The sequence below is a fragment of the Marmota flaviventris genome, chromosome 1 (genome assembly GCF_047511675.1).
Source record: "Marmota flaviventris isolate mMarFla1 chromosome 1, mMarFla1.hap1, whole genome shotgun sequence".
NCBI classification, from domain to species: domain Eukaryota; kingdom Metazoa; phylum Chordata; class Mammalia; order Rodentia; family Sciuridae; genus Marmota; species Marmota flaviventris.
The window spans coordinates 20,751,819-20,776,051 of record NC_092498.1 but is presented as its reverse complement, the minus strand read 5'-3'; the positions used below and the strand labels follow the sequence as shown (position 1 = coordinate 20,776,051).

Sequence of the window (24,233 nt, the reverse complement as noted above, 5' to 3'; positions counted from 1 at the left end):
CGTATTTTTTTTCCTCTGCAGTTTCATTATATATAAGTTTTATTAAGCAGAAGAGTTGCCATTGTACTGTCTGACCCAGGAGGAAACTGTTATGTATAATTGAAAAACATTTTATAATCCAGTTTAGCTGCAGAGAAATTTTATTCTTTGAGGTAGTTAAAAAAATCACTGTAATCTAATCTTCCCATCCTGTAGGTAGTTCATTGAAATATGCATGTCTCAGGCTCAAGTCTATTGCACTTACATTATTCAGCAAGACAGAAGGAGTATCTCTAGTTACATGAGAGAAACAGTTAGCAAAGACATCATGTTCATGATAATCATTAAAAAGTACTTTAGTGGAGCTGGGGTTATGGCTCAATGGTAGAGCACTTGCCTAGCATGTGTGAGGCACCAGGTTCCATTCTCAGCATCCCATATAAATAAATAAAGTCCATTGACAACTAAAAAAATATTTTAAAAAACGTACTTTAGTAGAGGTGATACATCATACATTTGATGAGAGCATGGATCAGCCAACTAGTTTTTGTAAAAGTTTGATGCTGTTTCATATAGCAGCAAAAGTTTTTCTGACAAATGCTTTTAACATTTCAGCAGGAATAAAAAGAGGAAATCACACCCATCTTCCATTAAAAACTGTCATCCCTTTTCAGTTATTTCATTAATCTGACTAGTTCAAGGACTACAGTGAGATCTGCATTTCAGCTTCCCCTTGAAAAAAACATAATTGGATAGTTCAGTTAAATCATAAGAGACTGGCAAAAGATTTTTGTCTTTTCTATTACCACCACATAGGTTTCGCTTCCCAATGGTTTGGTTTGTGGGGTCAACCTTTCCTTCTGTTGCAGGGTAGCAGCAAAGAAATCCACCACAAAGACTGTCAAAGTAGAATTAAAAAGCTCAGATTTTAGAAAAGTTCAGTTCCTGCCAGTGCTTTCAATTTATCATGCAATTAAAATTTTACTCAGTCTAATAATACGAATGGGGTAAAAGAATGTAAAAATGAGATTTCTTTGGTATTATCAACCCATCTCAATTGGCTCTAGCTGCTACGGTACAGATGGTTCATTATATAGTCTACCGTTGGCAATTGGGCTGAGAAGGTGGGGGTGCGACTTCCAAGTGTGTGAAATAACAGGTGGAAATCTAGCTTGTGTATGTGTCTATGTTAATCATCGACTTCCTGTTGTTTTGAGCCTCTCTAATGCTTCATTGTGCTGCTTAGCTATATAGAAGTGTTCTAGGTGAAGAAAGATACTAGTTTTAATGAATGTTTACCTTGAACATAAGCTTCTCTGGTTTAATGTCTAATTCTTCAGGAGAATAAGATAATTGATGAATGCTGTATCTCATGAAGTTTAAAAGAAATCAAAATATTGCTACCCATGAACAAAATAAGCTCTTAGGGTAATCAATTCAATTGTGTCTGTATTTTCTCAATGAAAAATAGAGCCTTTATCAGTCCTGACTACTTTAGGGGGATATTGTTCAGTTACAAGTTTAAAAATTAGAATAACTATGTTGATTTAAATTAAAGAAATTATCACTGTGGAAGTAGTAGTACTGCATCTACTTCTTCACTCTTCTTTTCTCCTCAACCCCAGTTCACCAAGTAGACTCTTCTCAAGGTCAGCAGTGATTTCTATCATGGCATATTCTTTGATTTTCTGCATTCTTTCAGTTGATCTTTTAGCAGTTCTTTTCCTGTTTTCCTCCTCATGTTTCTTCTTAGTCTTCTCAAGATTCTCTTGTCTCAGGGTTTGACCCTGAGATTTCTTCTGTGCTCATTCTATTAACTTTCCCCTGATGACCTCAGCTAAGACCAAGCTTTATCTACTACCCTAGGTACAGATGATCTCTATGTCTGTTTCTCTTTCCTAAGTCTCATTATTGTTTCCTGACTTTTTCCATTATCCAAGCCTTCATTCTATGCTTATTAAAATATTTTTAGAAGTTTTTCATAATGCTTTTTTAAAATATGTCTATGTTTTATTTACTTGTTAACGTGTTTTCTACACTTCCCTTCGTCCAGAATTGAAGTGGTACTCATTGGTACACACCAGTGTTTAGGATGCTTGGCTTGAATTATTGAATTAGGCTCTTAAATAATATACAACAGGGGTTTGAGGTGAAGTTCAGTGATAGAGCATATGATTAGTGTGTATGAGACCCTGGGTTTGATCCCTAGCATGCACATAAATATATATACAATGTAAATATGGTGAAGGAGACTCTTTTTTCTTCAATAAGAGGACAATCCTGCTTATTTGAGAAACTCTAGGGAAAGCTTTAATAAATAGAGAAAGAGTTGGAGTCTGTAATTTGTCTTTTTTAATTTTTAAGGATAGTAAGACTCACGAATGGGTAGAGTTCATTAATGGTCATTGATTCAAATGTCAAGGTGTACTCAGTTTTGATTACAGTTTCTTTTGTATCTTGGGACTACTTAACTCCTGTTTGTATTCAGTGATATTACCCTCCCAGTGCCATTTTTATCTCCGTTAGTTTAATGAGTGACATTTCTATAGCTCTGACATTAATATATTCTGTAAAGCTCTAGCCACTTGAGAACTGACTTTGCTAAGAGGATTTGGTTTACATGGTAAATATGGAAGTACTGGCATCAGGGAAAACTGGCCTTTTTACTGACCTGATCTGAATTTTCCAAGTTTCCCTCTCTCATGGATTGTTGGTTCCTGGGGTTGTGAATATGTAATGATATTGTATGTAATTAATCTATTTGGAGATACTTTGCCTTGAGGTTAAACAAAATATTGAGATCTATTAACCATGAATTGATTGTCTTTCTTACAAAAGGATTTGTAATAGGAATCTCTTTGATAGCAGGATATTCTATTATGGAGCATTTAAAGCAAGACTTCACTTATATACACATTTTCAGGGACATTTTCGTTAAAAGAAGGGATGCTCTGTAGTATAGCAGTTTTATACTCATATCCCACATTTGTTCCACAGCCTGAAATATGAGAAACACTTATGAGCTTTGTATCCTGAAATTTGATTAGAAAATTCTTTGCAGCCTGTTAAATTTTACTTAATAACTTTGTTAATAATTATTTAACAATATTCAGGAAGTGTGAAGAGATATGTTTTTTCTTTTGAAAATTGCATGTAATTATTTCAAAATTATCTTTCACAGTTAGCTTTTCTGTTTTAGCCTCTAATATAGTGGGTAAAAATCGAGTCCTTCTCTCATTGTATATTTATATTCTTGCTTTTTAAAAGAATGACCTTAGTCCATTTATTTGTAAGATTTGTCTTATGAACATAAATAGAACTCTTGTCAATGCTAATTTCTTCATCTGTTTCTAAGAAATAGTAAGTAATAAATATTCTTTCCTCAGGTCATGAACAGAATCATACATTATTTGAAATCATTTAGGAAATAAAATATTTTTATGTCAAGGTTGTTATTAAGTATACTACTTGTTAGCCTCAATCTCTGTGGTGTAGAAATTTATTTTAATTAAAAATATTCTTTAGTTGTAGATTTAATTTATATAAAAAGGATTTATGTGGGAGACCAACCTTACATGTGACTGGGTTACACTCTCCGCCCGACTGGGTGCTGAGGCGCTCAGTCACAGAAATGTGGCAGAGCTTTCCCCACCCTTCTTGGGTGCCAGGGTCGGTGTCTCGTGCATGGGTGTGTCTTGCTACAGCCCCGCGGGTGAAGCTACGCTCACCTGTTCCTTTGTATTATAATCCCTTGCTCTGTTTAGGATAGAATCTTCCATGGAAGTGCCTTGTATGTGTGCCCTTGGGTGTGGCCTACCCAGATGTCAGTCAACCTGCTGATAGTGGACATCATGAAGATAGACTCAGTCCCCTGAAACCTGACCCCTTGCCTCATTTGAATAGCTGCTTCTCAATAAAAGGGGTCAGCGTATGTATGCTCTGGCTCTCTCTCTTTCTGTGGACCCTTAAAGTCAGAGGAGCCATAACAGTGACCCCAAATAAAAAGGTATTGTGTCTCTTGTGTGGTTATTTCATGCAGCCCAGTTAGCCCAGTTTAACTGGAGTGACCCCTGAGCCTTTTAGTCGCGAGAACAGAAACCCGGAAGGTTTATTTTCTAAAACACTCTAATTCTTATGGTAGCCTACAAAACACTGCTAATTCTAACATTTGGAAGAACCTAGGATTCATGAAAAAATGGCTCTTGAGGGTACAACATAGCCATCACAAAGCCCATTACTTAGCAAAGGCATATAGCTTACTTACTCTTGAGATATGATCTTTGGTTGTCATGCAAAACCAATTGGTGACATGTAATCTCATTTAGAAAAATTCCATTCTGTTTATTCACTCACTCATTCATACAGTTATGAGAAAAGAGGGAATGCTATAAAATATAATGTTTTGAGTTTTAAAGGTGACACCAAATGCATTTCTCTATACCTTACTATACTTTGGTTATAAGGTTTTAAAAATAAGTCTGAAAAAAGAACTTCTAACATGATGCAACAGAAAACTTTGAATGTTATAAGTTATTTTTTCATCATTTGGCTAACATTAGTATATAACATTAGTATTTATATATATAAATTTTTTTTTTAATTTATTTGTATGTGGTACTGAGGCTTGAACCCAGTGCCTCACACTTACTAGGCAAGTGTTCTATCACTGAGCAACATTAGTTTTTTTTTAATAAGGTGAAAATAACAGCTTTTCTCATTTCCTTAGATTTCCTTTAGTACCATAGAAATTATATTCTTGTCAAACTTAATAGTTTACATAATGAATATAATGCTGAATTTAGATTTTTTTAAAACAGGGAAGATCACAATCATTTATTGCATATATTTACTTCCTACACTAGAGCCACCATACCATTATAAACTTCTGTATGAGAGAAGACTATACTCTGCCTTTTGATTTTCTGTTATATGCAGCCCTTCTTTAATCCTAATTAATTCAAGCCCTGTGATACACACTGTGATGGAGTTATACATATATGTGTATAACTGCACTGTGAATACAGCTGGGATTTGGCAAAGGCAGAGAGGCTTCTGGACATTTTTAAGGCTTAAGTTTGGTATAAAGAATGAAGAGAAGTTTTCTAGGTAAAGAAAGAAATGGCAGGCATTGCAGGCCCTGGGTAATGTATGAAAGCGTGGGAGTGTGGGCTATTCTTTCATAACTTCAGCTTCAGAAAATGAATTAGTTATAATGTTTTCTATTAGTTAATGAACTGAGTTCATATTTGTAGACAACTACTGATTATAATATTACTTCCAGGAACCAGAGATGATAGAAAGGATTCCAAGGCTATTGTGAATGACATTGGCCATTGTTTATCCTAACAGTTAAGAACCAATAAGTACCAATGTGTACTAGTGAGGATGGGAAAATAAAGACCATTATTATACTCGAGTAAAAACTAAATATAATCATATACTGCATTTTCTAAATGATGTTCAAGAGTTATAGCTGTGCAACATCATTATTAAAATTTCTATAGCAAAACAACTTTGTTTTTATGTACAACTATTGGATCTTGTCAGTCTCTTCCTGGTAGATGAGGCTGGACATATTAGCAGGGGCCAGATCATGAAGGATTAGCCTAACCTGTTTTTAAAGCTTAAAGCTAGAATGTTCCACTTGAATTGCAAGTGGTGATGGCAGCTTGGTTCAGTACGGAGATGGCAGAATTCTGTGTACTCACGTCTGGTTTCCAGCTTGTGATTGTGGTGTGGATTGAAAATTTGCATCGCAAGTTACTTTTGGCTTCCCCACAAATTAAACTCAAAAAGCCCATATTACTGTAATGTATGATAGTATGTACGAATGCTGCATGAATATTGTAGTAGTCATAATATAGGGTGTTCATTCCTAGAACTGTGATGACATCTACTGAATCGCAGCCAGTTCATTTGCATATTCATGCCCACTTAGCTCAAATAAGTCCCTGTTTGTTTGCACATTAATGTCTGATTTCTGCATCAGTTAACGAATTTACATATCCCTGTTCAGTTAGTTAGTGATGTTCATATATGAAATATTGGTGTGGCTCTGTTTGTGCTTTGAGTAGCTTGAGGAGTGTTGTAGTTTAATGGATGGAGCAATGATTTCTCATTCCACTTTTACTGGACATATCAGTTTACCTTTCAAAGTTCTAGATTTAGAGTCTAGATAATGGAGTCAACAATAGTTACCCTACCCACTTCTCAGAGTTGCTTTATCAGTTTCCAGGTCAACTCAATTCTGGGTCCTGCCTCGGGAGCATTTCCTACAGAAGGAGAGGTCTTAGGTGCTATGGAAGAGAAGATGTGCAAACAGTTAAAGTTCTAGTGAATGTGTCAAGAACTTTGGGAACATGAAGGAGACACATATTTAACATTGCCAGAAGTCACAGAAGATGTTACAAAGGAAGCCTCCTTACAGTAAACTGGAAGGGGAGTTAACCAGCTGACCAAGGGGAGAGAACTCACTGAGGTGGGAGAAGATGATGAGAGTTTCATGGAATTGTAGGCATTTTGTTGGTGTTGAAACATAAAGTGTAGGTGGAAAAACGGACCTGGACAGGGAGACAGGCAGGCAAATCTCAAAGGTTTTGATATAACATAGCAAGAAAGTTTGGATTCTCTCTTATGGATAAAATGAAGACCTCTGAAGAGTCGAAGTAGGAAAGTAGTATGTAAATATAGTCAGACTTGGATTTTAGAAAAAAAAATTCTGATGGAGAATGAGTTGAGTGCAGTGAGATCATTGACAAAGAGGCAAGTTGTGCTGTTATTTCAAGTGAAACCTTATGGAAGGTTTTTAGAACACATGGAAGAGATCCAGAAGCTAATTTGGAGGCAGAGTCAGTTGGACATGATATTCTCTGGAGGATTTAAGCAAGAGATACACAGTTTTGCTGATCACCAATTTTCCAATATGGTGATAATGGTGTTATTTATTAAGAAAGAAACACAAAGAGGAGTAGTTTTATGGAAGGTTAGATAAGGATGAAGATAACTTTTTTAGTATTTATTTCATTTCGTTCAGTTTTATTTATACATATCAACGAATCTAACCTAATATGCTTTTACTACTCTAATCTAATCTTCTTATCTCCTTCCACAGGTTTGAGGCTCTTAGCAGTTTGTGATTACCCAGAAGGACTCCCTTCCTAAGTCCACAATATTGGAGTTTTGTTTTTCTTCCCTCCTCTTCCTCCTTTTATCTTCAAGTTATAAATATTATTTTCTTCTAAATTTTGGTTAATCTGTAAATGTTAACACTCACTTTAGTCTCTGAAGGATACAAATTTCTTTAATTTTTGTTCCTAGATGTATCCTGCATTTTTAGTATTAAAATCAAGCTACTATGTATCTTTCTTTTTTTGTGCAAATCACCTAACTAGTTTTCTGGGTTGTGAAAGGAAGAAGTTAAATTATTTCTGTGAAGCTTATTCATCTCCAAAGCTTTAGATTCTTAGATACTTAGCCGCTTGCTTTCTATCTCTTCCTTAGATTGGAGCTTGAGGACTATTTAGAGGTTCAGAGTGTAGTTTCTGGAGTCAGGCTCACAACCAGGGTTACTATGCAAATTAACTCTGCTGTGTGTCACTTCATTTTCTATGAACTGTGAATAAAATACACCATAGTGCCTTAATGAAGATGAAATGAGTTAACACATGTAAAATGTTTAGAACTGTTCCTGGCACATATTTATAATGAGTAAATGTCAGTAACTATTACTTTGCATGTGATACCCCACCCCCTAGCATCTAGCCTCATTCCACCCACACGCAAGAATTATCAGTAGCTGTGTCTTTTTAAGTGCATGAATTAATAGGCATGTTCATGACAAGTAAATTTAAATAATATCTTCCAGAATTGTCTCTAGAAACACTCCCCCCCATTCTGAATTTATTTTTGACAAAAATCCTTTCAGAGTATTGAGAAAATGTATTCCTCTCAGTGATCATCCTAACCTGATAGTGTGAAGAGACATTGACTGAGCAGTCTAAGGGAGAGTCACATACACCTCTAATAAAAAGAGGTCCATGCTGTGATTTTTTTTTAAGTGTTCTACTACTCTTCCTGGATTGTATCCTGCCTCAGGTAAATATCCGTAGTTGTAACAAACATAGACATTTCTCCTAAAAACCAATTTGACCTTAAATGTCTCTAACTGATTTTACTACACAAATAACTTAGAACAATTAGAATATGGAAAATAAAAAGGTTAAAATGGAAAGGACATCCCTTCTATTTATAAATTTAGTGCTTTGCATCAAAACATTTTGGCAGTGTTTTATGTATACTGTTGTTTTGCATTCCTATTGCCTCCGGTTGAAATCACTTCCTTGCCACTTATGAAAACAAAAATAAAAAAAAGGAAGTTTTACTCCAACTCATGATCTGTTGACATCTCTTAACCTAAATGTGTTAGAGCTACAGAGATATCAACCTAGTACCATATAATGAAATAAATGGAAATTATTTTTTGAAAACAGTGTGAGTTCTAAAAAACAAAAGACATGTGACTCCATGTTTGTTAAGGTTCTTCAGAGAAAGAACCTTATGTATGGATGCAATATGTATGGATGTATAGAATGAGATTTATTATATGAGATTAGCTCATGGGATTAAGGGGACAGAGAAGTTTTGTGATATGTCCTCTGTAAGCTGGAGACCCAGGATGGTATAGTTCTGGGTCTAAACCTGAAGCCTGTGAAACAGAGCCACTTGTGCAAATGTCACTCTGAGGCCTAAGGTCTCATTTATTCTGCTCAGTTGAAGGCTCATAAACCAGGAGAGCCAGTTGTAAGGTCAGAAGATGGAAGTCTCAGTTCAAGGACCAAGAGGGAGTTTACCTCTCTTCTTTTAGTTCAATTCAGGCCCTCAGTGGGTGGGATGATACATTGATGAGGGAGATGGAGCTTTACTCAGTGGGGGTTCGAATGCTAATCACTTTCAGAAAAACTTTCACAGACACCTAGAAATAATGGTCTTCAGGCTATCTGAACATCCCTTAGTCCAGTCAAGTTCACACATTAAAATTAACCATCATAGACTGAAGCAAACTTTACACACAGACACGCAGACACATTGACATATGAGCATGTGTGTGTGTGTGTGTGTGTGTGTGTATGTATCTATGTATAGATATATGTATATAACAAGAACACATACACACACATATACATGTATGTGTATAACACACACATATATATTCATGTTGTTATGTTGATTAGTTTGTTCTTGTTGTATATTATGTAGTACACCATTACAAGACCATAGAACAGTTTATTCAATCTCCTTTTTATAGAGTTTTATTCGCTTCATGTTTAGGCTATTGTAAATAATTCTGCAATGAACAGTTTTATATATGTTTATTCATTTACCTTGGGAATATACTCAGAAGTTGGAATCACTGAGTTCTGAGCTAGGTATACTTATTTTTAACTTTAAAAGATATTAACAAGTATTTTAAAATTATAGAAATTGAATGAGAATTCCAATTTTTCTGCATTGTCACTAACATGATTTTATCAACCTAATTCTCCACCATTTTGGTGGTTGTGTAGACTACCTTATTAAATTTTTTTCCAAACAGTTACCAAAGCATTTCTTTTTCTCTCATTCTTCTTCTCCTGCATTTTTAGAGGAGTTTCTGGACTTAATAATTTACTTTACAGGTCACATACAAATTCACTGTCTTACAGTATGTCTTTTCATACTTAAAAATTATCTTGGGTTCTCCCAGAAGAAGTCCTGATTGTGTATATAAAATTTCTACCAAGAAGTCTGAAGTGGCCTTTCTTGCTAGAGACCTACTAATTTCTTAGTATTCTAGAGGTTGAAGTTAAAGTACTCCTCTCTTTGCCTTTTTTTTTTTAAACTCATTGACCTCCTATTTTGAAATCTCTCTCTCTCTTTTTTAAGTTGTAGATAAACAGAATGCCTTTATTTTGTTTAATTTTATGTGGTGCTAAGGATTGGACTCAGTGCCTCACACATGCTAGGCAAGCACTCTGCCACTGAGCTATAACCCCAGCCCTTGAATTATATTTTTATTACATATATTTTATTGGTATCCTCACTGGTACTAAACAGATTTCTGTAATGACCTCACTGAACTGACCCGTAATTCCTCCCCTTTTTGTGGGCAGGATCTGTGACAGTCTCTCCCATGATTAGTCTACATTATATGGTGGTAGTGAAGGGATTTTGCAAATATAAATAAAGTCCCTAATGATTTGACTTGAAGTTAATCAAAAAGGAGATTATTCTGGTTTGACATGGCCTTATCAGACAAGTCCTTAAAAGAGATATTCTTTCACTGTGCTCCTCTGGTAGCAGTGGAGTAGTGATTTTTGAGAGAAGCATAAGCTGTGTAGTCAGGGACCAAAGTGACCCCATTTCAACAACCAGCAAAGAAAATATAGACCTCAGTTCTATAACCACAAGGAACAGAATTCTGCCAATATCTAGAATGAGATGGGAAGAGGGCCGCAAATCTCAGATAAGATTAAGACCCAAAACCTTAATTTCTGGCTAGTGGGGCATTCTTATAGGACCCAAGTAACCCAAATAGCTTAGATTTCTTACCTACATGCATTGTTTGTGTTATTTTTAACCTGCTGAATTGGTGGTGGTTACACAGCAGTAGAAAATGGGTACACCACCTAGCCTTGATATTCCTTGATTTCCAAATATTCCCTTCGACTAATGGATGGAAGTTGATAGACTTTTTCTATGAAAACAACTTTTTTCCTCTTCCTACCCCAAATTTACTCCATTTGTCAATCTTTCAATTGTTTCCTGCCCCTCTAATTGTGACTTTTATTTATTTAGAAGCTAAAAGGGACTTTGGAGAAACTTGAAGGTTTTGTAGGTTATCTGTGTTTCTGTGGGCTTTATTGTATGAGATAACAGTTTTGAAAATATTTATAGTAATTCAAATGTATAATAAAATATCAACATAACCTTATAGGAAAACAGGACAGATGATATTGTTCTCTGGGATTTTTCATGGGCACCTGACACCCAACATTTTAAATTAAACTCATTGTCTCCTTCTCTCCCACCACCCCAAATTTGTTCTTCTTTCTGTGCACCCAGTTTTGTTAAATGAAATCATTGATTTACCAGTTGCTAAACCTGGAAGGCATCCTTGACTCTTCCTTTGCCCTCTGATGATCACTGATCATCAGAACCTACTTATGTTGCCTCCTTAGTGCCTCACAAGCCCACCTACTGTTTCATTTAAAAATATTATTTGCTTTCACTCAGGTCTAACTAACGTTATCTCCTGATTGTTTTTGTCCTGAATTTCTCAAAACCAGTTTTTATATAAGAACCAAAGGGTTTAAAGGATTTAGTGATTTCTTCTGTCTTTTTGTGCTAGGCCCCATGTTGTTTGTGTGTGTAGCAAGGTTCTGCATGATTTGATCACTGGCTCGTGTAGTGTTTTCCTGACCCCATTTTATCACCACGGCCTTGGGGCTTCCTTATACGTCTCTGTCTGTACCTGGAATTGGCTTGTTTCTATCTTTTTGACAACAGCTGTCATCTCTTGGCAGTACTCTGCTGTGTTATAAGAATTTTATATAGTGCATATTGAGTACTTACCATGTATCATCAGAACCCTGAAAAACTTCACATACAGTATCTTTGTAGAAGGAAATAGAGTCAGGAAAATTAGATCTAGAAGCAACAATTTATTAGTGGTACCAGGGCCCAGAGGGATCATTTCCCAAATCTGAGCTCTAAACACAACAGGGCTTTTACTTTTATATGTAAGCAAGTTTTGGTACATAAAGGCAATTCTATTGGACGGTGCGTTCCACATTCCTTATATGTTGTCAACAGCCTAGAGGCTCTTAGTTCATACCACCTTAGGGGGTTTTATTGCACTAAGCCTAAAGGAGGATGGTTCTGTCCCCGCTACATTGTTTCCTGCTTCTGCTACTACGGTCATCTTATTATAGATATTAGCCACTTTCGGCCCCTGTAGTTAAATGTCAGTAAGCAGAGCTGCTGTGTGTCAGGTGCAAAACCACAGCCTCACAGCTCTTAAAGTGGGAAAGTTTCCATTTTGCTCTACTACATCTTTTCTATCCTCTTTCACAATGTTTCTTTGGGGACTTTTTTTTTTCCCTTAGCTCCTCAAATTAGGTTATCTTCCTTGTGTGTAACACATATAGTTATTGAATTATTTGTTTTTGTTTGTTTGAGATGTGTATTTATCATTCATTTTCAATTTCATAGTCAGGAACCAAGACAGTTGGGTTTTCTGTACATAGCAAGAACCTAGTAAGCATCCAATAAATGTTCACAGCTGAAAAGTTTCATTAACTAAATGGTTGAACTAGACAGAAACATAAGTCTTTTCTCTTCATGCATAGCTTTTCCCAATATATTGATAATACTTGGGGAAATATATACATAAGTCACAGATTAAATTTTGCTAAGGAGGAAGATAAGGGAAACATATTACTTGAGGGAAAAAGGTAAAGTTATTAAGATGGCATTTTTTGGAGTACATACATAATTATCATTTTATTCTCACAATCATTTTGTCCGGTAAGCCTTATTAACTTTTCTATATGGCTAAGAAAACCATGGCTGATAGAGGTTAAGTAACTTTACCAAAGTCACAGAACCAGTAAATGACAATGTTGTTCTCTGATGGTTTTATTATATAGAGTTTGCAGTGTTTGCAGTGAAATGCAAAATCAATTATTTTGAGGAGATGTATACACCTGTTAAATAATGTCTCTATCAAGGTGCAGAGCATTTTCATCACCTATAACTTCCTTGTGCTCTTATATAGTATGTTTCTCCCTCTATTCCAAATCTTTGGTAACTGCTGAAATTCATTACATCACAGTAGTTTAGCCTGAAATTTGTAGAATTTTGCATAAATAAAATTATCAAACATACAATTTTGTGAATGGCTTCTTTCACTCCACCTAGTGATTTTGACATTTATCCATATTGTTTCGTATCAGTAGTTTGTTTCCTCTTTCAGCGAACACTACTCTATTGTATGGATGTACTGCAGGCTATTTATCCCAGAGAGTTTCCAGTTTTTAGTTATTGGGAATAATGTGCTGTGATTGTTTGTGTACATGTTTGATGTGGGAATGCATTTTCAGTTCCTTGGGAATCCATAGAAATGGGCTTGCTGGATCATATAGTCAGTATAGAAACTATGTAGTCCTAATCAATTGTATCATTTTATATCCCCCCAGCATGTATACCAAAACTTAGTATTGTCCGTTTTTTCCAATTTTGAACATTCAGCTGGGTATATAATAGTATCTCATTATGGTAGCTTGTCCATTTTTAATGTATCATCTTATTGATGTAGGATCCTACAGAGCTGTGGATTTGGGATTTCTGTATCCAAATAATAACCTAAATCCTTTTTTCCTTGTCCAAACCTCTTTTTCATGTCATTTATGTTGGAAAAACTTATATCTACATTCATGAACATTTTAAATACAGAGAATACATGAAGTATTTGACATGTCAACCAGAAAGCCACATAATATTTATATTCATGTTAAAATTAATAAAGTGTTCAATAAAATACTCATTTTGTATATCTGTATAGTTTTAATATTTTCTGAAAGTTTGTGGGTGAGTTCTGAGGGAGCTCTGAAGCTAAAAATTCCCAATTGTTGCTTTATTAGTAATCTCAGGACTGATGCAAAGTGCTACTAATTAAGACTCCATTTTTTTTTTTTTGAGTGCCACCATGGCAGCAAATGGTATCTTAAACTGACAAGCTGTAAATTAAAACTTGCAGAATGCAAGGCCCAGTCTAGGGAAAATGAAGTTATGTATAGGTGACTTGTTCCATTTGAATTAATCAAAGGGCTACTGGTGTAGACCAGATGTGTTCTCTGATGACAAAAACGAATCTTGACATTTTGGATAATGAAAATTCAGTTCAGCACCTCTTAGAGATATGTATGATAATATATTGTCAGTCAGAAGCAGAGGGAAGGGAGATGCACAAACCTTGTCTTATTAAAATAGACAGTGTGACAAGTGGACATTGTTGGATCTCTGGTTTCTAAGAAAAAAAATGTCAAGGGAAATCTCTTCTGAAAAAAATGATAGGAATAGCTGTTTTGTGGAAGGAGAGTGAAAAGATTTGACTTTTGATGCATGACTTCTTTGACAGTGGCCTTTGTTCATGATTCGTAGTTTCATGGTTTATTTTCCTGGGGTACGGGGTAAGGCATGAAAGCCCTGAAAAGGAAACCCACGTTTTTGGTTTGACAGTATTAATGCAGTCATCTAGTTCATACCTTGTAAGCCCACTTATTATTTCCTCTGCGTGTGTTTTTTCTAGTTTAGCGGATTAGCTGCACTGTCTCTTCAAAGGCTATCCAATCAAGGAGGGGTTATTAAAACCAGGGCGATTTATGACTGAGAATTAATTAGAGAAGCATTTTCATGCAAAACATCCAATTTTTTGATTAGCAATGGAGCAGGGCCGCAATTAACACTCTAGGAAGCTTAAATTTCCAGCTTTTTGATTCTCAGGAAATGAGATTATCAAACCAGGGTCAGACACTTGACAGCAAAGCAGGAGTGGGGGAGTGTGAAATTATACGTTAAAAAAATGTCTTTTGATTTTTATTCTGAGATTGCTATTCAGGAAATAGAAAATTCAGAGGAGGGGAAGAACAAAAATATCTAAAATTCAAGAACCAGAAAGACCTGATTCTTTTGTGACCTATTTGCTATGCAGAATATCTGTTGGAAATGTTTACTCAGAGTATGTGTTAGAAGCACAGCGATATTTTTTGTTCCTTAATTATTACTTATTATTCACTCTTTCTCTCATAAATTTCTTTTGGATATTCAGTGCTTGAACAAATATTTAAAATGTTTATGTGTTGTAAGGAGGCCAAAATTTCTTTCATTAGAAAAGGAAGCTTCTTTTATAAATGGTGGTTGCTAGTTTGGAGATCTTTTCATTTTTCTTGGTGTTTTTAATTATTTTAAATCACTTGAGATATAGTTTAGATAGTGAGTCATATCAAGCCATAGATTACCACTTATTGATAAGTGACCTTTGTAAAGTGTAGGTGCCTAAGAAGTAAGGCAGCCCCAGATCTGCTATAAAACAAAGTATACTCTGTCATTATTGTAATTGGTGTTCCCCAAGGAGATACACCATAATGAAAATTCATTTGTTCTGGAAAACATTTTTTTCACCCTCTAGCCTCTTAATTTGGACATCTAATTTCATTGAGAAATAGAGGAGCAACATATCTTTTGTCTTAGCTCATTCTGCTGTTAAAACTCAGATATGTCTCTTCTTTATTCATTAGGTTCCTAGATTCTTAAATGAATAGACCTCATCAGTATTTTCAAGTTACCCAATCATCTCTTCACTGCCTTGTTTTCATGTTTGCACTTACAGTGCTCTGCCTATCTAGAAGTAATATATAAATACTGTATTTACATAGTGCAATAGTAATATGTGTTTTTTATGAGTTATTGATAGCATGGGCATCCTTGACAATCATTTATGGAGTAGAACTCTTGATGAACCTTTTACTTGGACTGGGTGGGTGTGGGGTTGGGTATTGGTTAGTATGCCTCTGTGAATATGACTTCTCTGATGTTCTCCCAGCCTTGGTTTCTCTATTTAAAGCTTAGAGTTTTGTTAGAATCTCCAAAAAGAGCTTCAAAACCATGAATGGAAGAGATTATAGGGTATCTATATAATCAGAGATTTCTGGTGTTGCATTTTTTCTCCCGAAAGCATCTCTGATTTAGGAACATGATTCATTGATCTACTCTATCATCCTTGCAATCCCACTCTAGATTCTCAGCTTTATATGTCAATTTTGCTTAATCCGCCTTTCTTTGTTGATGAAGAGTATCTATCACTGGCTGGATGAAAATTGGCTGCAGTTTGATCTTGGGAAAGGAGGAAGAAAAACTGCCAATCCGAGGCCAAAGGGTTATCTTGTTAGATTTGTAGCTGTCAGTCTCAATGCTGATGTTCGTGTTTTTGGAATGTTGATGATTATATGCTTTTGTGTGTCAAATAAATATTTGCTAAAAGAATTTATAGGGTTATGTTTATAGATTTTTTCTTTTTTTAATTGGGAAATATTTCTGTGTTTCTAGGTCCATTACATAGACTGAGCTGAGAATCAGAGTTTCTCAACCTTTGTGATCTGTGCTGGGGGAAGGTTTATATATGTAGCCTTTGGGCAGTCTGTGGTACCCAGCAGTGTTTGCAGATTTGTGAAGAGTGGGAAGAAGAAGACTAGTGTTTGTTAGGTTTGTAAAATGCTATTACTATGTGTTTGTATATAAATACACACATTTACAAATTCATGTACAATATAGTTCTTAACTTTGAGAGTCTTATTACCTATAGGAAAAAAATAAAGTAATCTTAGTAAAAAACACATAAGGTTACAGCCTTTTGTAATAAATGTGAACTAAATATACATATATTTAAATGTTTATTAACATTTAATGTTAATAATATTAATACAAAAGGTAGGTGGAAATAATTGAACTTATGATAATTGAAGAAATTTTAATCAGAGGTAGAGTAATTAAATATAAATCATTTAAAAGAAAGCAAAATTTATTATTTAGTGGAGTGGAAAAGTAAGGATTTCCTAAGCTTGTTTCTTTTTTTCTTCTCATAATGTGAAGTTTTTTATAATTGCAGTTGGACATAGCTCTATCAATTAATTAAGGAACTTGATTTTTCTTTAAGAGGCTCACAATTGATAATAAACATAATTGATAATAAAAACACCAGTAGTGAAATGGTGGTGTCAGCTGCTCTCCTGGCAACGTTTCTGCTTTTGTTCAATTTGCTTATGCTCAGAGTATATAGTGGTGGATGACGGATGTGGAAATAGACTATTTAAAAACATGCTGGCAATGATTGGAAAAAATACTTTAACATGTTAGCATCATATAATTAATCTGTAATAATGATAGTCTTGAGTATCTTTATGATTACATATAATCTATTTGTATAGACACAGATACTTAACTATTAAATATAGAGAGATACTATTGAAATTTTTGTTGGACTAGATTACATTGCCATTGAACCTGAAACCCTCTTTAGTGCCACTTCCCATTGAAATACTTGATTGGATAGTGCTATCAAGTCTAGCAGAGATAGTGTAGAAGCAAAGAAACCCATTTTCATAGAATCATGATCAGTCTAATTTGTGGAAGTAGATTACTTTGTGAGGATGAAGGGAAGGGTAGGCCAGTGAAATGAAGGGTTGAAACTTCAAGGTCCAAAGAAACAATGGATTGGGAGAGATTCAGGTCAGGGATTGAAATTTATGAATCTTCTTTATGGTCGATGGAATCCCTGGAGTTGTTTAGCTTTTGAATTAGGATTACATGGAAGGAAAAACTCTTGACCAATCAGAGGAAATCCGCAGAAGGAAAAGGCTGCTACGTGGTTGAAGAAGAAGAGCTCCTGAGACTCTAGGAATGTCCTAACTTATTCTAAAGTTAGGGATAGACAGGCAGGTGGACACGCAAGGTTTCTTGAGTGAAAGTCATGTTATCAGCTTTTTAAAAAATTCACCTAAATGAGGTCTTAATGATTCCTAGGAACCATAACCAAATGTTTGCTTTTGCTTTCAGTGCCCTTCTGTCAGTTGTGATTACTAGACCTTTCTCTCTCAGCCCAATATGTTCAAACTTGTGGGATTATTATAATGGCTTAATAGTCTGTTTTAGGCTACAAATTCCTGAGATAAAATTTTATGACTTCTGTAGCCATTATCAAAATTATTGGTGAAAAAGTATCTTTATTTAATGTTGACATCAAGTCTTTAATGAAAATGTTTTGTTCTGCTAACATGAACTGAACTGGAACCATTCGGAATTTTCCATTGTAGTCTCAAGAATTACTCTCTCTGTCTTATATGAATTGTCTCTGAGGCCCAACTAATTGCAAGACCTCTTAAGTTAGTGAATGAGAGCCTGTTCTCATTCTGAATCTTATGAGAATTTGCAACTACTGCAGATTATCTTAGTTTTTTTTTTTCATACCTCTCTCTAATTGCTTGATAGCATAATCACAAAAGTTTGATGTGCTGTAGTAGATTTCTTTAAATAATATAAAAAATGTTATGAATGATTACTAGGTTGAATGGCTTCCCTCATTACTCTCTGGGAGTTTTAATTCCTGTGATTTTGTGGTTGTATTAACCTCATTGTTTTAACCATTGCTGAAGTCTTCTACTTACCCACTGGGTAGCTAGTGTCCATCAGCAGCATTTCATACAGGATGAACAAATAATCTCTTTTTCCTAAGTTCAATGGAATATGTAAATATTTTCAAATGTCTTTCTCCAAATATACTTTGTTGGAAATGGGACCCATGATGAAGAAATATTATCAAATATACTCCTTTGGTAGTAGATGGCTAATGGTAGTTGTGTAATATTTGCATTTGGATTACAGGTTATATTTTAGAATAACTAAATGTACTAAGGGAATATATTTCTTGATATTGGTGTATGATAGATTTAAATTGTAGGAGCAACTCTATGGTAGTGGTCTAGTAATCTGAAATTATTCATGTACGTAATTAAAGTTTGGGTGGTCTTCAGTGGTATTGAACCCCTTAAAAACATATTCTCCTCTGGGACTAGGAAGCATCTTCTGAGTTTATCTAGTCTAGTGACTATGAATTGTATATATTCTCTAGGACACTTAGAGGCATAAATACTGTTTGGGTAGAATCATAAGTATTGCCTTAGAGGGAAAGAGTTACAAGAACTCACTAATCAGCATTCCTAGCCCTCTTTTGAAAGCTTCATCCAGAGAAGCTCAAGTTATTTGTTTTTAAATGTTTGAATTTTTCACAAATTTCAAATTTTGCTATTTTTTAAAATGATACAATGAACCTTTCTATGAACACTTGTTTAATGTTGAGGAACAGAGAAAGGATAATCCTATTTAAAATTTGATAGACTCCCAAATTACATTCTAAAATTTGTTTTACCAGTTTATACTCTTTGCAAAAGTCTATGAAAGTGTCCATTTCTTTTCATTCTTAACATTATTTAATATTGTCAATTTTTAAAAATGTAAAAATTTTTAAGATTTCAAATTTTACTGACTAGTGAAAGTACCTGATGGATAGCCATGTCTATTTATGTACATTTATTTGATGTTTGTGTGTGTGTGTGTGTGTGTGTGTGTGTGTGTGTTTTAATACTGGGCATTGAATTTGGACATTTTACCACTGAACTCTATTGCCATTCCTTTGTTGCTTATGTTTTGTTTTAAGATGGGGTCTTCCTAATTGCTGAGGAGTGCTTGGAACTTGTGATCCTCCTGTCTTGGCCTCCTAAGTCAATGGTATTACAGACATGTGCCACCATGCATTATGATTTTTTTCCCCAATAAATTATTAGTAGGAAGGGCTGGGTTTGTGGCTCAGTGGTGCAACGTTTGCCTAGCATATGCGAGGCACTGGGTTCAATCCTCAGCACCACATAAAAATAAATAAATAAAGGTATTGTGTCCATCTACAACTAAAAAAAATATTAAAAAAATGATTATTAGGAGTCTAAAACTAACCTCTTTTCTATTTTTAGTGGCTGTTACCTTCTTTTTAAATGATTTTAAATGTCTTAGATGTAATTGTATTATAAATACTCTCTCCCAGTCTGATCCTTAGATAAAATGTAATTTGGAGGAAAAGATGATTTTGTTAAAAACAATCTTAAAGCTACAACTGTAATTGTATGGTATGAATTTATTTTTGATATGATTAGTTCTTTTAGATGAATAGACTTTTTAAAAACTGCAAAGTAAATAGGTATAGTTTTCCTTGAGTAATCTGTTTTAGTGCCTCACAGTCCTTACCAGCTGTTTTTCAACTTTTCAAAAATTTAAATGTGACAATTAACATCTTATATTAGTTTGAATATCTATCTAGTTTAGTAGTCAAGAATTTGACCCAGCATAAAATTTCAAGATTTTATTATTCACTTTTAATTAATCTCAAATCTTTAGTTAAAAAGCAGCAACTTAATTCTCCTTTTCTTCTTAAAATTAGTCTGTTTTATGGACTGTGAGCGTATTCTACAATATCACTCTAGATAGATTGCAAGTGGGCATCGTTTGTACTTTTCAGAAGGGAAGCACAGATGTTCAACAATTTGCTGACAGTAATACCACAGCAGAACTAGAAATTAAGATCCCAGTCTGTTAAGATGTTCTCTCAAGATAAAAATGACTATGACATGCAAATGGGCATAGCTCTCTTGTCTAGTAATAATACATGGCTCAGTATGTGGTCCAGCATGTGTTTCTTGTAGGAGACATGAGAATCATTCCTGTGTTGTGTTCCTCAAGGCTTCCATGAAGAGTTTCCATCTGGCTGATGACCAGGGCTGATTATGGCTGGAAAAAGCCTAGCAGGACTCCTTAATCTTCACCCTCACCCGCCCATCTCCAGCAGTTAGTGATATGGTGTAAACTAAGTGCAAATTGGAGCATTATAACACCTCTCCGCTTAATATTAAAAAAAAAAAAAACAAGAACAAATATAGTTATTTTTATTTATCAATGACTATAAAGTTTCCTCATTGAATATGTAATGGCATTTCTTATCTCATATGTTAAGAATTATCTCTCTTCACTGAAGAAGTACAATATAAAGTATATCCTGAACAGTGTCCTCCAACTTCAGGGTAGATCTGGAGGGTTTAAAAGACAGACATCTGTTTTTGAGTTCCTGACTTAGACTCAGAATTTGCATTTCCATCAAGTTTTTCTAGGATGCTGCTTTTGCTCATCCAGGGAAACATGCTTGGAGAATTACTATTCCAAACCTTGTAGTAAAAGTGCAAAAAGATTGTGCTGTGCAGAATAGACCTGTTGACTCTGACCAAGTATTTGTTTCTTCTTTAACACTCTAGTATTTAGGAATTATCTTATTTCCTCTGGAGAATATCAAACCTAATAGAGTTATGCACATGCATTAGGAGATCATCAACCTTACACCTTTTCCCCTGGGCCTAGAGTAATTTGAAAAGAGACATTCCCATCAAGTGACATAAAATCTGTAGCTATAGTAACAAATTAACAATTACCAGTCTCTGTAATTGGGTGTTTGTACAAATCTCCTTCATTGGGGTTTTATGCATGAATTACAAACCTGAAGATAGGATAATATTTGGGAAAAGAATGTGAAGGACTTGTTTCCAAGGTCTCTTATTCTAATAGAGATTTCAGACTAAGTTTGAATTGAAATAAGTAGTCATGTGCCTATAAGGCATACTACATTCTTGAATATAATAAAATACTGTGAGGAAGATATTATCTTTGTGCTATGCTGATTGTTTAGTTGTACATTCGCGTGAGCAATTTTAAAGGTCATCTAGTGGCCACTCTTAGTTGCTTTGTCAGTGTCCGTTTTACTTTGCCTCCACCCGCTGCTGACTTTGTTCTGGGTGGTAATGTTCTCAGTGATACATTTCTCTGTGTCCTTTGCAATTGGATGAAGCCAATGAGATATAAGTAGAAGTAGTTGTATACTTCTGAGAAAACTCCTTAAAAAGGGGGCTGATTCAGTTGAGAAGTAGGAACTCTTTTTTTTGGGGGGGGGGTGGTGGTGGTGTATAATACCACGACCATTGAGCTACATCCCCAGCCCTATTTTTTGTATTTTATTCAGAGATAGGGTTTCACTGAGTTGCTTAGTACCTCACTTTTGCTGAGGCTGGCTTTGAACTCAGGATCTCTGCCTGCAATTTGAATGTGATGGCTTATTTAGTAGCCATTGTGAACTATGAGGTACCTTGAAATTGGAAGCCAGGGACTAATGTTGGTAGAGCAAGGAGGACTAGTTGACTATGTACCTTCAAATTGTCTTTTTTAACCTATTTATTTGGATTTTCTGTTATTTATATGTAAACCTTATTATTTATATTGAAGATGGTATTTTCTTTTGTTTTAAAGATTAATATGTCTTTAAATCTATGAGGTGCTTTTACTATTGATCCTGTGAATTCATTATAAATTATTCCATGATTAGGACTAGCTTCCTGACATTCTACATCTTTTCTTTTTTCTACTTTTCACCTAGTGAAATAGTATGTTTTTTTTCAGTCTAAATAACAGGTTTTAATTTTAATAAATTTAAAAAGTTTTATTAACATAAAATTCCCCCATTTTATGTGTATAATTTGGAGATTTTTGGTGAATTTACTGAGTTGTATAAATATTACCACAATCCAGTTTTAAAACACATTTGTCAACCTGCTTATATATATAAAATAAAACATTTTATTTGTTTATGTAATCCCTCATTCCTATTTTTAGGAAATCCTCATTTCTGCCTCAAACAAATAATCCTATCAAGTTGTGATAAGTGCTATGGAAGGAAGAAGGTGTGGGGTGCTTAGAAATTGAGCAGTACAAGAGACAGCAGAGCCAGTAGAATCAGATTTCTTCTCTGGGGATCTCTGAAGGGAGATGGGGCAGAGGCAAAGTAGATTGTTCCCTACACAAGGAAGAGAATGTTGAAGGCATTGAATCAGGAAGAAAAGGAGGGTGTATAAGAATTTCTTAAGGAGCTAGTGTAATGAGGAAGAACTTGAAGAGTTAGGCTGAACATCATTCAGTGATGTGGCTACACATTGTCTCATTAGTTACATGACTTTTTCAGGAAAGCAGTTAATATAGAAGATAAAATAAATGAATTTTTTGCCATATGACTGATGTTATTTTTATCATTAACAGTTTTATATATTTTCTTAAACTTCCTTAAAGTACAGCATGCACTTCTTTATCTTCTTGAACACGAATATTTTACATATTGTATAACTTTTTATTGGTAACTTCAGGAAGTCATTATGAACTTCAAACAGCATACTATATTAAGGTTTGAGTCTGCTTGTCTTTGATTCAAATGATCCAGCATCCTGTCTGGGGTCTAATTTTTTACTTAATTTTATTTTCTTTTCCTTCTTTCTTTCCTTATTGTCAGGCTTTTTTTCTGTTCCTGGCTTATATTCTTCTAGTAATCTTTGTCCCCTTCTTTTTTTTAAATGTAGAAATTGGATATGAGAATGTATTGTTCCGTGTAAAGTAGAAGTAAATAGACTTGTGGTGAGTAATAAGGCATGTGAAATTTATAACATCTATCTTGTCCCCTGAGAGGCCATTTTTGTTTACTTCCAATTCTCGATTACTGGCTGGATTCGTGAAATTGCTGGATATGTGAGCTGTATCTGCTCTCCAATTTGCTAGACAGTAATTGGGCAGAGGAGAAAATTGGTTGTTCCATTGAGTGTGTTTTTCTAGTATGTTGGTGGCTGGCTCAGGACCCTTTTAAGTTACGAATTCATGTATGTAGTAGATACCGAACCCTTATTAAGTGGTTGTCATACCCAGATATTGTTCAAGGTGTTTCACATGTATAAATAATATTGATGATATATTTTTGCTGTTTTATAATATATTAATTCATGTAGTCCTAATATTCAACTCATAGGAACATTTCTATGTTTAAAAACAAAAAGTAACTTTGTTCTCCCATGTAATTTCTTATAACAGCATATTCTAGAATGAATGTTCCAGAAAATTTGACAAAGATGTTCTAAATAGCATCAGATGCCTCTTTATTGGCTAAATTATTCTTACCATCATCATCATCATCATCACTACCATCATCACCATTATTATGATGATGATGCTGGGCAACAAACTAGAGACCCCCTTCCGCATCCTATTTCACAGAGCTACATCCTCAGCCCCCAGCACCTACATTATTGATAATACATTCCCTAGTCTCAATTTATAGACTCTCCATAGGAATAGCAAGAAGCATCAAAGTTCTTAAAAGGAGTCTAATGAAAATATAAAAATATATAGGAAAACAGGGTTGCATATTTTAAGTTGATTGAAATACAGTGAAACCCTGAGGGCTTAGACTTAGGGGTTCTATGAATTAGGCATTATACTGAGAAAGAAAAAGAGTTTGCTAAAGGAGAATGGGGATACTTTGGTCCAAGTCCTTTGTACTATGATAAATTATACCTTCTGTATGTAAGGGACATTTTTTTCTGATATTTGGACTAAGGGCATTTGAAACTTTTTATTTGCTGTCCTCAGTTTAGTTTTTATCAATTATTGAGAAATTCAGATTGATAAGCCAACTGTTAAACTATAGTTCTTTTTAAAAATATTTTTATTAGATTTTGATAGACCTTTATTTTATTTAC

At 34.7% G+C, this 24,233-nt stretch overlaps 1 protein-coding gene across 2 annotated transcripts in view; it reads left to right on the top strand.

The window, feature by feature from the left end:
- Exoc4 (exocyst complex component 4) overlaps nucleotides 1–24,233 on the top strand; it is a 765,522-nt gene that overhangs the window by 228,943 nt on the left and 512,346 nt on the right. Inside the window, exon 10 of one of the 2 annotated variants that reach the window (XM_027950111.2) lies at nucleotides 7,091–7,201. The exons of the other annotated variant lie outside the window; for it this stretch is intronic. Within the exon in view, the coding sequence (XP_027805912.1) occupies nucleotides 7,091–7,140 (50 nt within the window). The 3' untranslated portion in view covers nucleotides 7,141–7,201. Of the gene's footprint in view, nucleotides 1–7,090; nucleotides 7,202–24,233 lie in introns of those variants that run through there. 2 annotated transcript variants of the gene reach the window in all.